The 16,642-nt window shown below is 31.9% G+C and overlaps 1 protein-coding gene across 3 annotated transcripts in view; it reads left to right on the top strand.

Annotated features, from left to right (window-relative positions):
• Elp4 (elongator acetyltransferase complex subunit 4) overlaps window positions 1–16,642 on the top strand; it is a 257,694-nt gene that overhangs the window by 14,049 nt on the left and 227,003 nt on the right. For all 3 annotated transcript variants that reach the window (XM_046467546.2, XM_058586495.1, XM_058586494.1), the window contains exon 3: window positions 8,674–8,795. In XM_046467546.2, coding sequence (XP_046323502.1) covers window positions 8,674–8,795 — 122 coding nt within the window. The remainder of the gene's footprint in view (window positions 1–8,673; window positions 8,796–16,642) is intronic.

The following is a 16,642-nucleotide window of genomic DNA, read 5'->3' as shown; positions in this document are numbered from 1 at the left end:
TTAACTTATTTAGGAAACTGTGAACTCTGATCATGGGACTCATGAAGAGACAGAATGAATAAATGATTTATGTGAAAAGCTTGCTGTTTTAGTCAGCTTTATTTTGCTGCTATGACCAAAACATCCAACAAGAACAATTTTAGAGGAGGAAAGGTTTATTTGTCACTCACAGTTTCAGAGGTCTCAGTCCTTAGACAGCTTACTCCATTGCTTTGTACCCAAAGTGAGGAGAGCATCATGGCAGAAGAGCGTGGTGGAGGAAGGTGGCTCAGTTCATGCCAACAGGAAAACAGAGACTTCTCTCACCAAGGATAAAATATATACCCCAAAAGCATGCCTCAGTGACCCACCTACTCCAGACATATCCTTCCTGCCTATAGTTACCATCCACTTAATCCCTCCCAGGATTAATGCACTAATTAATTAATTAAGGCTTTCATAACCCAATCATGTCACCTCTAAACTTTCTTGCACTGTCTCTCATGAACTTCTGAGGGACAACTTATATCTATACCATAACACTTGCTAAAGACAATTAATTTATAGTTGTAAAACAAGTGATCATGGAATATATTGCACAATTAATTAAGAAAGAATTGTGAAAGACTTATAACAGAAATAAAACTTGAAGTTATGGAAACTACTCACTGCCTTAAACATAAAGTGATATTTGTTACCATACTTTTAATACTTTAGTCAAAAATTTACTACCATATTTTTGTGGAATAACATATTTTGTGGAATAACAATTTCTGTTTTTGCATATTTTATATATATTATTTTGAATTTTAACTAATTATGCTTAGATTATTCTGATACGAAACACCATTTCCTTCCAGTTTTCTTTTTTTCATACATTCCTCCCAAGAAAGTCAAGTTCTACCTCTGTGCTACATTATACATGTGGGAGATGGAGGAGAGCCACAAGCTAGGATGACTCCCAGATTTTTGGCCTGGAAATGTTTGGAATTAATAACATTAGATGAAGTCAGAAAAGGAAAAAATTGAGCATATATCAAATTCAGCTTAAACATAATGAGTTTTAGGTACCAGTAGAAAACCCAAGTCATTCACCTAAACAGCTGGATATTTGGTATGAAATTTAGGCTAGAGGGACTGGAAATGTGACTCAGTGTTCAGAATACTTCACTAGCATGTATGGGGCCCTGGGTTTAATTCCTACCACAGTAAAAGGAAGGAAGGAGTCAGAGAGGAAGATAAGGAAGGAAACTTAAGATTGATAAAAAGATTTAGGATTTCTCAACATTATTTAGCTGTTTTATATGATGAACATTTTAATGATGTCATGGATCTGTATCAAAATGCTCAGGTTTATTCTTGAGGATCCCTGGATAGAACTTTAAGGAATCTCTTAATTCTTCGAAATTACATGCAAATTTGTATATAACTTTATATTTTTAAAGTATAATTTGCATCTGATTCTGAGCAGTCTAAGACTTTTTATCTTTAAGAAAAGGATGAATAACATTTATCTTTCATGGTTATTATGAGGATTAAGTAAATCAATGTATGAGAAGTATATGGAAGTTTTTAGCATATGGTTAGTGTTCAATAAAATGAGCTATTTTCAATTTTTAACAGGATATCAAGTACCCCAGAACTGATAACTGTAGTCCACAGTGAAGAAAGGAAAACAAAGCTTTAAGGTTCACCTTTCCCAATATTAGGGTTAGTTACTTCTTTACAGGCACAAAGAACTAGCAACCACTTCTGATAACTTCACCATCCTCACTGCCAGAACCAGGCTAAATAAGTCACAGACTAGAGACAGCATGAGTACAATGTTCATGACAAAAAGTGAGACAAGTAAGGGACTAAAACTCCAAGGGCATCAGCCATGATATTGAGGGTGCTTAAAAGCAGCAGTGGCTGGCATTCTTGTTTCCTGACTGCTTGTTTGCTAAACTCCAGAACCTGTAAGCCTGTCAAAGTTAATTATGCAGAATAAAAGAGTTATTGGGGAAGACTGCCCATATCTCCTAGGATTTGTTGATATTCTGAAACATCAAGACTGTTTCCTCTTTCTTTCTTTCTTTTTAAAAATATTTTTAGTTGTACATGGACACAGTACCTTTATTTTGTTTATTTAGTATTTTTTGTGGTGCTGGAGATCAAACACAGTGACTCACATGTGCTAGGCAAGCACTCTCACTGAGCCACAATCCAGCCCCTGTTTCTTCTTTCTAATATTGAAAAAAAGAGGGCTGCCTGCTGGAATAGATTATAATAATGATAGTGTTAGCTAACATTTCCAAAGAAGAGTTTGCGTATAAATTACCAACCAGTCCAGCCTTCCCAAAATACTAGATTCTATTTCTTTGAGGGGTTCTTCAGTAACAAATGAGGCCAGTATGAAGCAGTACCACTCAAGAAAACACTGCTTTACCACCTACATGGAAACCACCATCACTTCTTAGGCTTCAAATAGCCAACATAAATGGACCAAGTCAGAGTGAGGTTAGGGACATTTCCCATCTTTTGCAAGACAAGCAATTATACATAGCTTATTCCTTCTTTTTCTCTAGTTTCTCAATAACAGGAGCTAGGGCTTGGAGAGAGCACTTGGGGAAAGAGCTACTTCAGATCTCCTGCGTTACCCGCCTTGCTCTTCCTAAGACTTTCAAGCCAAAAGCCTTGAGTCTACACTGAAGGAGGAGGAAAGCTTTGCATTGAATTTTGAAGTTTTAAATTTGATTTTTCCAACTTTTAGTAACTTACACTGGTAAGAAAATCATGCAAGTGCCAGATTCATTAAGGGGTAAGAAATTTGGTGTGTAGTTCCAAGTAGTGAAGGCAAAAACGTACAAATTGTATATGCCAAAAATTGAAAGCTCCTTATAAACTCTTCTTATATATATGGACTTGCTATAGAAATGGGGAAGCTGGGAACAAGGGTATTATAAAAACTGGGGATTAATGGTAGAAAAGAAGAGGGTTTCAAGAAGAAAATTGTCTATGGTAATAGCTGCCATGCATAAATAAGATAAGGATTTTTAAATATCCAGAAAATTGACAATTAGAAAGTCATTGGTTCTGGGTTTTGTGATGCATGCCTATAATCCCAGCAGCTTGGGAGGCTGATATAGGAAAATCTCAAGTTCAAGGCCAGCCTTGGCAACTCAGCAGGGCCCTAAGTAACTTAGTGAGACTCTGTCTCAAAATTTAAAAAGGGCTGGGAATATAGGTAGGTATTAATGCACCCCTGGGTTAAACCTCCAGTATGAAAAAGTAAAAAAGTCATTGGTGACTTTGAGCCAGTCTTGAAGTAATAGGGTACTCATTTGGACTTCTGTAGTAAGAAATGATATTCACTGATTTGTAAGAGAAGATTTTCATTTGTTTTTTTTTTCTTAATTAATTCTACAAATACTAAATACACGTATACTGTGTGCCCAGCACTAGGAATATAATAAGATGCATTCTCTGCCATGTAGATCTTTTATCTTTGTGCAAAAATTTCAATATTGTGTATTAGAAGCTATGTAGAGGTTTTCAAGGTGTTGCATGCTAGCTTTCTCATATACCCTTAAGAAAAGCCTCTCAGAAGACTCTTGTGGAAGAATTTGAACAAATAAGTTACCAAAACAGTTAAGAAATATATGTAAAGATCCTGATGCAAGAAGCAATATGGCCAGTACCAGTAAGTAGTTTGCTGTGCCTGGGGTATATCATACAGAAGGGAAGAATTGAGAAAGGAGGCAACACAAGATCTAGAGGGGCTTAACTGCTTTGTTTTAGGGGTTTTATGATATATGTCCTTACCTTTACAGATATTTTTGTTTTTCTAATTAGTTTATTTTGTTCTTTACTGAAAAGTTGTTAAATAGCTGTTATGTACATTTAAAAGAGGCAAATGGCAATGTTACTATACCACTCTTAAGACAAATATTTTTATTTATTTACATTGAACTCTTCACTTTGGCTACAACCATGCAGATCCTGTAGGCCAAGTTAAAGGATTTAGTTTTTTCTCCTAAGAGCAGTGAGAAATCACCAAAACGTTTTAAGTAAGGAAATGAAATGATCAGGTTTTTATTTTAGAAAAGTCACTACAGTAAACCACCCATACCCATTGTTTTACTTTCTATATGAAGAGCCACAGTTAACAATAGTTGAATATATTAAAGGGAAAATTCCAGAAATAAATAAACATATTTTAAAAAATTTCTTGCATTCTGAGTAGCATCATTGAATCATGTGCTGCATTCACTCCTTACTGCTTGGGAGAGGAACCATCAGATATTATCCAATGTATCCATATTTTATATACTACCTGCCATCTGTCACTTGGTGGCCATTTAGATTATCAAATTGGCTATTATAGTATCACAATGATTGTGTTCAGGTAACCTTTATTCTACTTAATAAGTGGCCCCAAGGTATAACATTATTAATACTGGCAATTTGGATATGCCTTTAGATTTCTATGCAAATTTTTAAATTAGTTTGTCTACATTCTAAAAACCTTACTAGGATTTCCATTTGGATTCCATCAAATCTATAGATAAATTTTAATCTTCCATTCTAAGAACATGATCTGTCCCTCTATTTTTAAAGATCTTCTTTTACTCTCTGAATCTTTTTTATTTTTCAATGTAGTACTTCGAGCATATACTTTGATAAATTTTTGCAAAGTACTTTATGTTTTGAGAATCAATTGTAAGTAGAATTTTAAAATTGTCAGATTCTAATATTTGTTACTACTTTATAGAAGTACAATTGCTTTGTGTATACTAACCTTCCATGCCACAACCTTGATAACCTTGATTTATTATCTTACTAGACTTTTGGTAGATGCCATAAGATTTCCTAAGTGTATGATAACCTTCCAAGTGTTAGAACTTTTATTTATTTTTAATGGCTTATTATGTAACTAAAACCTTCTGTACAACATTGATTAGAAGTCATAGAGTGAATATACTTCAATTATTTCTAATCTCAGGAGAAAAGCATTCCATTTTGCCACTAACTAGGATGTTACCTGTAGATTTTTGTAAATTCTGTGTATCAGGTTGAAAAGTTTCAATCCTATTCCTAAATTGCTAAAAGTTTTTATGAATTGCTTTTGGATTTTGTTAAATGTCTTTGCTTTATGGAAATTATTATATGGCTTTAGTTTTTTAATTTGTTATTGTGATACATGAATTTTTCAAATCTGTGATGAACTTCATTTAATCATACCCATAATATGTTATTCTTTTACTGGATTTAGTTGTATACTTTTAAAACCATGTTTTTTATATAGATTCTTGAGGCACATTAGTCTGTAGTTTTCCCGTGATGTCTTGGTCTAGTTTTAGTATTAGGGTCACACTGATCTCATAAAATGAGTTTGGAAGAGTTTCTTTCCTTTTTTTCTAAAAGAGTACATATAGAATTTGTTATAATACCTTCTGTAAATAAAGATAATGGTTGCTTGTTTGTTTTACTTTTTCTGGTTTTTCTATCAGAGTAAAAAAATGCCTATAAAATAAGTTGGGAATTATTTCCTTTTCCTTCTTACTGAGTTTGTTAAGTATTAGTATTATTTCTTCCTTAAAATGTTTGATTAGATTTATTTATGAAGTTCCCTGTGTCTGAAGTGTGCATGGGGGAAGATAATTTTAAATATGAATTTAATTCTGGCTTACTGCTTTTTTTATCATATTCAGTTACCTGAAAACTTCAAGGAGTTGTTCTGTTTCTTCTAGTTATGAAACTTTTTGACATAAAGTTGTTTGTTCATAATACCTATTTTAATATTTTTAATGTCTGTGAGATCTTTGGTAAAAAAAAAAAAAACTCCCATTTCATTGCCAATACTGATTATTTGTTGCCTATTTCTTTTATCTAGGTCAGTCTAGTCAAAGGTATATCAAGTTTATTGATCTTTTCATGAAACTAATTTTCTGTGTCCTTGGTTTTATATCTCCTTGTTATTAGCCCAGTTTTTCTTCTCACTGATTTTTCTTAATTACTTTCATCATTAACATTATCTAAATTTTATATGAGCTTATTTGTCTGGCTTTTTATTTTTCCATTTATTTATTTAGTGGTACTGGGGATTAACCCAGAATCTTATGTATGCTAGGCAAACACCCCTCCTCTGAGCTACATCCCTAGCCCCTTGTCTAACTTTTTTAAATGAAAGCTTAGATAATAGATTTAAGTTGTTTTATTTTCTTCTAAGATACACTTTAGCTAATCCCACTTTTCATATATTTTATTTCTATAATCATTTAATTTAAAATATCTTTTAATTTCCCTTTTCATATAAGTTTGAGCCACAGTTAATTAAAAATGTATGCTTCGATTTCCAGATATTTGGAGTTTTTCTAAATATTTTATTGTTGGGCTGGGGTTGTGGCTCAGTGGTTGAGTGCTTGCCTAACACAGCTGCAGCACTGGGTTCAATCCCCAGCACCTATAAATCTATTGAGACTTGTATTTTGAATTAGCATATGGTCTATCTTAGTACACATCGCAGATGCACTACAAAGGAATATATATACATTCTGCATCTATATGTTGTATTTAATTATTTAAGGTAATTGATGTAGTAATTTGTACTTTCTACTACTTTAATGATTTTTCTCTCTAATTGTACTGCCAATTATTAAGAACAGTATAATAAAATCTCCAAATATAATTTTTTAATTCCTATAATTTCTGTTTTTCTATTGATATTCTCTTTTTCTTCACTTAATGATACCATATTTTCCTTTTATGCTTTGGACGTATAATAGTTTCCGTGAAGTATTTTTTTGTTCATTTCAACTCGTGAGTTCGTTTGGAGTTGGTTTCTACAGACTATTTTTCCTTAGGAGGTCATATCCAGTAATTTTGTGTTGAAAATTAGAACATTGCAAATAATGCATAGTTGTTAGTGACTGGTTCCAATCTATTGTGTTTTTCTGAGGATTTCTGTTTTTATCCTTTTTCTGCTTGTTTAATAATTAACTTGCCTAGACTTAAATGATTAACTTCAGTATGCTACGGAGCAGATGACATCTATTCAGTATATTATATAGCAGATAACATCTCTGCCCAGTTTTTCCAGCTTTTAAGAGTTCGTCCTTTTGATCTGGGTTCCCCCATGCACTCACATCGTTTAGTAGACAGCTAAATATTTGAACAGAATTCACATTCAGATTTCGAAGACTATTTTTTTCTCTGATTTTTCAGCAATGAATTCTGTTTTCTGACAACTCAAGGCAATACAACTTTACAGTCCAAGCTGATCTCAGACTGGGGGAACATGTGCCTTCAGAGGAGTTACAGACATGCCAATTTTATGTGATAGACTTGTATCTTTTGTATTTGTCCTATGTTCCTTTTTCTTCCTATTGTTTCTTCCTCTCACTCATGCTTAATTTAGTGTTCAGTCAGGGATTTGAGCATGGTTGATAATCATATTTTTGTGTCTGTCCTTGAGCTTTCTTACTTTAGGATTTTTCCCTGAGCTTTCCAGTTGTTTGGACAAATCTAAACTCTATCCTATGGCCAGAACCAAGGGAAATTAGGAACATCCTGTCAAAAAGCCACAAGCTTAAAAGTTCTTGCATGTCAGGATCACTGTCTTTCAAAACAAAATTTTACTGTGGTTTGCTACCTGCTTCTCAGCGGCTTCTAATGACTATTTTTAATGGAATTTTGTCCAGGGTTTATAATTACAGTTGTAGGTGATTTTGCACAATGACCTCTTCTATCATTACCACAAATTCCAATCTCCTTAGAAATGTTTTCATAGTGTAAGTTTAACAGATATTAGTGATACCTAGTATATTATGGGAATTCAATTAATTAATATTTGTTGAAAAAGTTAATAATGACTATTCTCATTTAAGACAGTGCAATAAATTTGCCTGCATTTCTTGTCTTAGTATTGTGTTCAATTATTAAAGGAAAGAAAGCTGATATAAAAGTGTAGGCATGTTGTTTATCAACAATATTAAGAGAACAAAGATATACTGAACCTATTTTCATTTTAGAATGAAATATGAAAAATGTAACACAGTTTTGTCCAAGAAACTTCCTGAATCATCATTTAATTCTTAAAATTCATAAATAAGGAAGGAAAAGTAAGTAACAAAAAGCAAAAGGACAGTTTACTGGGAAAGCATTTAGTGCAAATTTAAGGACTCTGTCAAATTAAAATCTTCAATTTCAAAGTATTTGGATTTTAAACCCAAAACCAGAATGGGAATGATAGTATTTTTCTAAATTTTGTAAATATAATCACCAGGATAGGTGTATTAAGTACTTTTTTATTGTGACATGAAAGAACTGAAGTGAGTTTATAGACTGGCTGGTGGGAAATAATAGCTATTTTAGAGGCAGAGTGCCTGAAAAAATGCACTGTATCTTAGTAAAAGTAAAATATCTCTGCCTTTTTTGATATAATCATACATAATCCACTAAGTTTTGTGGCTATGAAAGTGATGTAGTAGTTGGAGAATGATGTTTGAAGTCAAAAAGTCTCTGTTAGAAGTATCTACTTCTCATTGGGTATGTTCACAGGTCTCTTGGTCTGTCTAATTGTCTTCTGTCTTAGGAAGATATAAATTATTGCCCCATCTCATATACTTGTTTCAGAGAGAAAGCATTGCAGACAAATGTAAGAGTTCTTGATGTGTTATAGGATTCTGACAATAATTTTTTTCTTTTTAACAGAGGAGGATAAATATGATGTTTACTCATCGTTGCTCTTCAAGTATTTTCTGGCAGAAGGACTCATCAATGGGCATGTTTTGTTGGTTGCATCTGCTAAAGAAGACCCTGCTAACATTTTACAGGTATAATATATTAATTTAGTATTGCATTTTGGATATTTCATAAAAGATTGATTTTTATATGTAAGCAAAATATGTTATGCAAGCAAATTAGTGTTCCTAGACAATTTTTTAACTTAAAATCCATATCAGGATAAACTGTTTAAAACACATTACGTAAAATTGTTGGACCAGGCACTCAAAAAAGTCATGCTTAATAGTTTTTTTTTTAAAAAAATCCAGTTTAAACAACTTACTGGAGAGAAATATCCTCTAATTCTTTTTATCTAATTGTGATTTTCTTATTTTAACATAATCTATTTCATATTAACTTCTACTTCTGAAGCAGATTTTTCTCAAAGGTAATCCTTTCTTGAGTGCTCATGAAGTATGACTTAACTGTTGTCCTTAAGAATTTCTTTTAAAAAACTTGAAATTTTAACTTTCATCTTGAAAATATTAAATAAAGGTATAGGAAATCACTGTATGAATTAAAGCAAATAGTGAAACAAAAGATACAATGGTTTCTGTATAATCAGCAAATTATAGGATATTTTTAATATTGTACCATTCTGCTTAGCATAAGCACGTATAAATAAATTCCAAGGCTTCCATTTAGATTATAAACGTCATTCTGTTCTTACCTGATAAAACAAAACCCCCAAATATTAATAGCAGTACAATATTATTCAGCACCCCAAAATATGCAATATATGGCACCCAATTAAAACTTAATTGGAAAAAAAAAAAAAACTTAATTGGGAGCTGGAATGGTGGCTCTTTGGCAGAGCATTTGCCTAGCATGTGTGAGGCACTGGGTTCAATTCTCAGCACCTCATATAAATAAATAAAAATAAATAAAGGTCCATTGACAACTAAAAAATTTTTTTAATTTAATAGGCATGCAAAGAGTCAAGAGAATATGCAACTTATAATAAGGATAAAAGTCAACTTACAAAAGAAATGACATAGATGATAGGATTATAAATAAGAATATAAGTTTTTATGACTGTATTCTAAATATTCAGTAAGCTAGAGAAAGAATTTAGCATGGAATATGTAAAAATAAGTACAAGTTGACCTTTTAGAGTTGAAGGTTATAATGTGTAATGAAAATATATTTGAAAGTATTAAAACATTTTAGACACTGAAGAAGAAAAGATCAGGGAACCTGAAGACACACCATTTGAAATTATCCTAATGAAACATGGAAAATAGATTGTAAAAAGCAATTATTGTGTCACTGAGCAATAGGATACTTGAAGTGTTTTGATAAGTGATTGGGAGCCCTTGAACCTGGAAGATATAGTACAAAAATTTTTTTTTTAAGAAATAAGGAATGAAGAATTTCCAAAGACAATGAAATATGTATACCTATAATTCTAATGCATTTGGCAAGCCCCAGGTGTAAATAATTCTAGAGAAAACAACATCAAGACAAATCATAATCAAATTGCTTAAAATGAGTATTAAAAAGAAAAATTTGAAAGTGGCTAGAGGAAAAAAAAACACATTACATGGACAGAAGAAAATATGAGAATGATGTTAGACTTTGGTTATAAGCAATGCAAGCCAGAAAACAATGAATAGGAGTCTTTTAAGTAATATTTTTAAAGTTCACTGACAGTTCAGAATTTTCCTAGCAAAAGCATCTTTCAAAAACAAAGATTACAAAAGCAAACTAAAGATATTGTTTCAGGTGTTAAAATCTGAAAGAATTCATCACCTCAAGCCTATACTTTAAGAATAGTTTTTCACATTAAAGCAAAATAATATCAAGGGGATATTTGTATTGAAACAAAGAGATCAAGAGCCCTGGAAATAGTCATTATATGAGTAAATAGAAAACATTTTGTTTCTAATTTTGCAAGTGGGCTAGTGGTGGAAGGAGATAATAAAGCAAAATTTAGAAGGTAATTGATGCATTTCCTATCCTGATCATGTTAATTATTTCGGAGAGATATACCTGTCTAAGATATTACCAAATTACACACTTCAAGTATGGACAATTTATTGTGTATCAGTTATATCTCAATAAAGCTATTTCAAAAAACAAAAGTCAGATTTCAGAATTAATAAAAACGTATGATTCATGTCTCACTATTTTTAAATATTTATGTACCTTGAAATAAGAATAACACCTGACCTTGTAAAAGTCTTCTAAAATATGCAATCATCCCAATTTTATGATTAACAGATATGAAATTTGGTTGGCACACAGATTTCTAATCTTGGGAGGAAAAATGTCATCATACTTCTTTCCCTTTTCTTTGGTTTCCCTGGCAATTCTGATGTGGATAATATTTGTATAATTTATTTAAAAGACTGTACTATTGTAATTTCTTAAACCCCATCTAACTTGGCTTACTAATAGCTCTTGATGTCATTAATCACTTCTTCCCTGATACACTTCTTCCCTTGTTTTCCAGAATACCACAGTTGATGTCCTCTTACCTCACTGGCTACTTTTTGCTCAGTCTTCTTTGTTAGTGCCTACTTATCTTCTCAATTTTAGGGTGCAAATGTCCCAGTACTCAGACCTTAGAACTCTTTTTTATTTTCATTATCTTGCTAACACATCCTGTTCAAAAGTTGTCAAGATTATTTGTGTATTGATGATTTTTTTCTTCTTTTTCATTTTTACTTTCAAATTTTTATCTACATGGACTGACTCTGAATTCTGACTGCTTATTGCATATCCAACTGTTAACCGAGTTGTATATCCAGCCACTTACTATATATCTTATTTGTGTCTATTGGAGATCTGAAACTTAACTATTTAAAACCAAACTCCTAATCTATTTTTCCCAAACCTGTTTCTTTTTTAATCTTTCTTTCTTTTTTTCAATCAGGGCCTCTTCGTTTTCATTTTATTTTCAGACAGGGTCTCACTACATTGCTGAGACTGGCCTAGAACTTGCAATCCTCTTGCCTCAACCTCCATAGTAGCTGGGATTACAGGTGTGTGCCACCATATCCTGCTCAATCTTTCCCCTTTTCAATTAATGGCAACTCAGTTCTTCCATTTGATCAAGCCACAAACCATTGAATCATCCTTAACTCTTTTTCTCTTGCTCTTCTCAACCAGTTTTCAGGAAATCCAAATACACCCACTTCTAACCTAAATTATCATTTCTTTGAGCCTAATTTATTTATTTTTGGCCTCCCTGCTTCTACTTTTTCTTTTCTTCAATGTCTTTTTAACAAAATATTTAGAGTGATCTTCAAATGTAAGTTAGATCATGTTACCTACACTCAGAACTCTCCAGAAGGCAAAGACCCCAGTCCTTATAATGATTTCCAAGATCTTAAGTAAAATGCTCTCCCCTCCCCATTTAGTACCTGCCTTCACTGCTTAATATCTCTTAACTTTATTCTGTGTATATGAGCTTCCTTGCCTGATAGGCATGCTTCAAAATTATAGTCATTGTATCTGCTGTTACCTTTACCAAGAACTCTTTTGCTTCTCTCAGATTTTGGTCAAATGTTGCTATCTCAGCAGATCCTAACCTTAACAATATTGAAATTCCCTAATCCCACTTCCCAGATTTTCTAGTTCTCTTGCCTGCTTTATTGGTCTCCACAGCCTACCATCGCCTATACTTTATAATTTACTTATATATTTGTTAACTGCATATTCACCTTGAAGACAGAGCCTTTCCTCTGTTTTATTCATTGCTGTATTTCTAATGCCTTTTACAATGGGATAGGCAAGTAAATGTTTATTGCATATTATTTCCTTAGTGTAGGAAAATAGTAAAATTACAAGACCTTTGTAATAGTAATAGTTAATTTTAATTTAACTTGACTGGACCACATGGTGCCAAGGTGTTTTGTCAAACATTATTCAGGTTGTTCCTCTCAGAGTGTTTTTTGGATGAATTCAATATGATCAATTGAGGAAAGATGCTTGCCTCCTTAATACGATTGGTCTTCATCTGATCAGTCGAAGGCCTGAATAAAATATAAATGCTGATCCTCTCTGAATAGAACAGAATTTTTCTGTGTGACTGTCTTTGAACTTGGATATTAGCTGTTTCTTGCCTTCTGACTTTACCTGAAACATTAGTTTTTCCTGGATCTCAAGCCTGCCAGCCTTCAGTTTGGATCTACATCTTCATTGTCCCAGCCTTCTAGCCTTTGGACCTCAACTGGAACCATACCATTGATCCCTGGGTCTCTAGCCTGCCAACTAACTCACTCTGCAAGTCGTTTCCATAAATTTCATTGAGTCTAGTTTCTTACAGTAAATCTTTGAATACACATATAAAAATGTACACAAATTCTCTATAGAATTCTATTATAATTTTTAATGTCTTAATGTCTTGCTCTGGACTAGCGTAGATATTTTTTGGTTTGTTTTAATTGTTAATTTTTTTTATGGTTTTCTTGTCCCATCTGATCTTTACTGAGATGTAATTGACAAATAAATATATATATATATATATTTAAGATGTAAGATAACAAGTATTCAATATGAAATGATTACAACAGTCAAGTTAACATGTCCATCACCTCACATAGTTACATCTTTGGTGTAAGAGAACAATAAATCTTTTTCAGTAAATTTTAAGTAGACAGTATAGTATTATTAACTATAGTCACTATGCTGGACATTCAACCCGAGAACTAACTCATTTTATAACTAAAATTTTTGTATCTTTTAACCATTTTCCTCATTTCTCCCTCTCTTTAACCCCTCATAACACCGTCCTCTACCATAAGTGTTTTCAATTAGGAATGCTTCATCATATCCATTTTGCATTATCTTGTGTCATCAAAGCTATTGTAATCACTGCCATAAAAACATAATGTTCTTTAGCAGTAGATTTACTTATATAACATTGCAAATTTCGTACTGCATTTTAAATTTTATTTTTCTCTTTATGAGTTGCCTAGAACATGTTGTTTCTATTTTAACTAAAAAGTTTGCTCTACATGATAATTATATATATATATATATATATATATATATGTATGTATATATATATATATAAATAATATATTCAATAAAATTAAATCTTAAATTAACCATAAAGTTCAGTGTGTGATCTTCATGAAAAACGCTATCTTCTGCCAAGCAGAAGGGCACACGCCTGTAATCCCAGCTCCTCAGAAGGCTGATGCAGGAGGATCACAAGTTTAAGACCAGCCTCTGCAACTTAATGTAGCCCTCAGCAACTTAGCAAGACCCTGTCTCAAAATTTATTTTAAAAGGTGCTGGAGATACAAGTCAGTGGTAAAGTGCCCCTGGGTTCAATCCCCAATATCCAAGAAAAAAGAAAATAATGTATCTCCTTTGATTTTAATGCCCTTATTTCCTTTAGAATAAAATCACATAGATGGCTACTGAAAGTGACCAAAGCTTATGTATACATACATTTTCTTAAATAAAATGATTTAGCAATTCATTTTTAAATATTTATGGCTTGTATTTCATTCAGCTCTGCTCTGAATACATATCTACTTAATTTAATACAGTCTTCTCGTTCTCATTTTCCGGTGAAAAAATACAAACGTGATGTTTTAGCATACATATTTAATGTGGTCCAGTTAGTGTTTATGCATGTTTACAATAGAATGGATTAGAAAGGTATGACTGATAAAAATTTAAATTATTCATAGTCTTCATAATACCAGTGCAAAGACATTTCTAGTTTGTTTCTGGGAAGAATAAACAAAGCAATTTTGTTATAAAATTTGATGTTAAATACTACTAGAAATAAATAGATTTTTCTATATAATATTTACCTAGGCTTTTGATATATCCAACATAATAATGGTCGAGCTTAAAATTTCATTTTTATTAAAAGGGCTCAACAATGAGTGACCAAAATCAAAGGCATTCACAATGTTTAGAGATACAATGTAGGGAAAAAAATGCTATAATTGCTTAGTTTTAATCTTATGATATATAATTGGAGATTTGTAGAACCAATAACCAAGGCAAATATTTCTGGTACAAGAAAAGGGAAAAGACAATCTTAGAGACCATAATTATCTTAAAATTCCGTATAACTAAAAGACAAGTAAAGGATAAAAAGCCCCATCAGCTGCCTACGATACATTATATAACCACCCAGCAATTTATCCATCATCCTTTGAAAACATATTCATGCCTATTGTAGTCAAAGCTTCTTAAGGAAGTCAGTATCAAGATGTAACACTGAAAAATTACATCCCTTAGAAAATCCTATAGAACAATATACATGATGTTGTTAAAGCTTTTAAGAACACATATAAGTATTTTTCAGTTAACTTTTTTATCCAAAGAAATTTTTCTGATCATCTCAAATGTAGTGATGAGTATTCTCTAAGAAAACTTTCTATGGATGGTTTCTAAAATAGTAAACAATTACATTCTATGTTACAATATTTAAATATTTCCCAGTAGAGTGATTTTGTATGGAATAAAAATTACATACATATATGTACAAACATTTGTTTAGAACTTGAAAATGGTAAGATTTTATGTTATAATTTTAATGGTATGTGTTAATATTTATAAATTAGAAAAACAAAATAATTTTCAGAAACAAATTTAAATGTTATTTCATAATTTACCAAGATTGCTTGTCAAACTAAATTTAAATATTTTCTTGTAATGACATGCCAGATAGGTAATAGTCATGAAGAAAGAAATACCTAATGTCTTGAAGAAATGATGAATTCTTGACTTGTAGTAATTTCTTAGTTATCTGTTGTATGCAGTATGTTCTGTTCAACTTTAGCCACAATTAAAGCAGGAGGCTTTGATGTCTTAAAAAAGCTTAAATATTATTATTTGTTGTTTGTTTTTTGCAGAGCCATGCATTTATTTCAATGTTTTACACAGGTATACATATTAATATTTATATATGCTTATAACAAAATAAGTACACATTGATGTTTGTGCATCAATCAACAAAAGACAGGAATTTAGGAAGAAGGGAGCACGAGAGGAATAGTTTAGATAGGGCAGTGGGTTAGAGGGAAGGGAGAGGCCATGGGAATATAAATGATGGTGAAATGTGGTGATCATTATTATCCAAAGTATGTGTCTGAAGACATGAATTGGTGTGAATATACTTTGTATACAACTAGAGACATGAAAAATTGTGCTCGGTATGTATAATAAGAAGTGTAATGCATTCCACTGTCATATATAAATTAAAAATTAAAAAAGGAATTTTTGCATACAGAAAAGTTGCCTAAATCATACAGCAAAAATGCCACACCCTATATGAGGATATTTATCATTGAGAAGGGGAACTTAACTAAGATATTATATTCATATATGAATACACCACCAGTGAAACTCCACATCATGTACAACCACAAGAATGGGATCTTAACTAGAATAAGTTATACTTATTATGTATCTATAATATGTCAAAATATACTGTCATGTATATCTAAAAAAAAAAAAAACAAATTCAAAAAGAAGAAAATCCTTGATCAGATTCTTTAACAAGTTATTATTGAGTGGAAGCGGGAAAAATGTGGGTACTTTTTAAAATCTCACATAGGAAGTATTTGGTGACCTTCATTTAGGGGAAGACTTTTATTTTGTATTTCAATATTTTTAAGTACTTTTTGGTTTGAATATTACTAATTTTCTTTCAACAATTTGGAAGCACTGAATAAATTCTGCATCATCTATATATTTTTTAAAATATTTATTTTTTAGTTGGACACAATAGTTTTACTTTGTTTATTTTTATGTGGTGCTGAGGATTGAACCCAGGGCCTCGACCATGCTAGGCAAGCACTATACCCCTGGGCCACAACCCCAGCCCTCATCTGTATATTTGGAATCACTTCAATATAAACCAAGGTCAAAAGAAAGCATCTGTTTAAGAAATTAAATGACAAACTAGTGAGACGTCTCA

Source organism: Marmota monax, unplaced genomic scaffold (assembly GCF_021218885.2).
Source record: "Marmota monax isolate L192 unplaced genomic scaffold, Marmota_monax_Labrador192_F-V1.1 WCK01_AAM20220418_F8-fsc00135, whole genome shotgun sequence".
Taxonomy (NCBI): Eukaryota; Metazoa; Chordata; class Mammalia; order Rodentia; family Sciuridae; genus Marmota; species Marmota monax.
The sequence above is the reverse complement of the archived record's forward strand: the minus strand, read 5'-3'. Positions and strand labels throughout refer to the sequence as shown.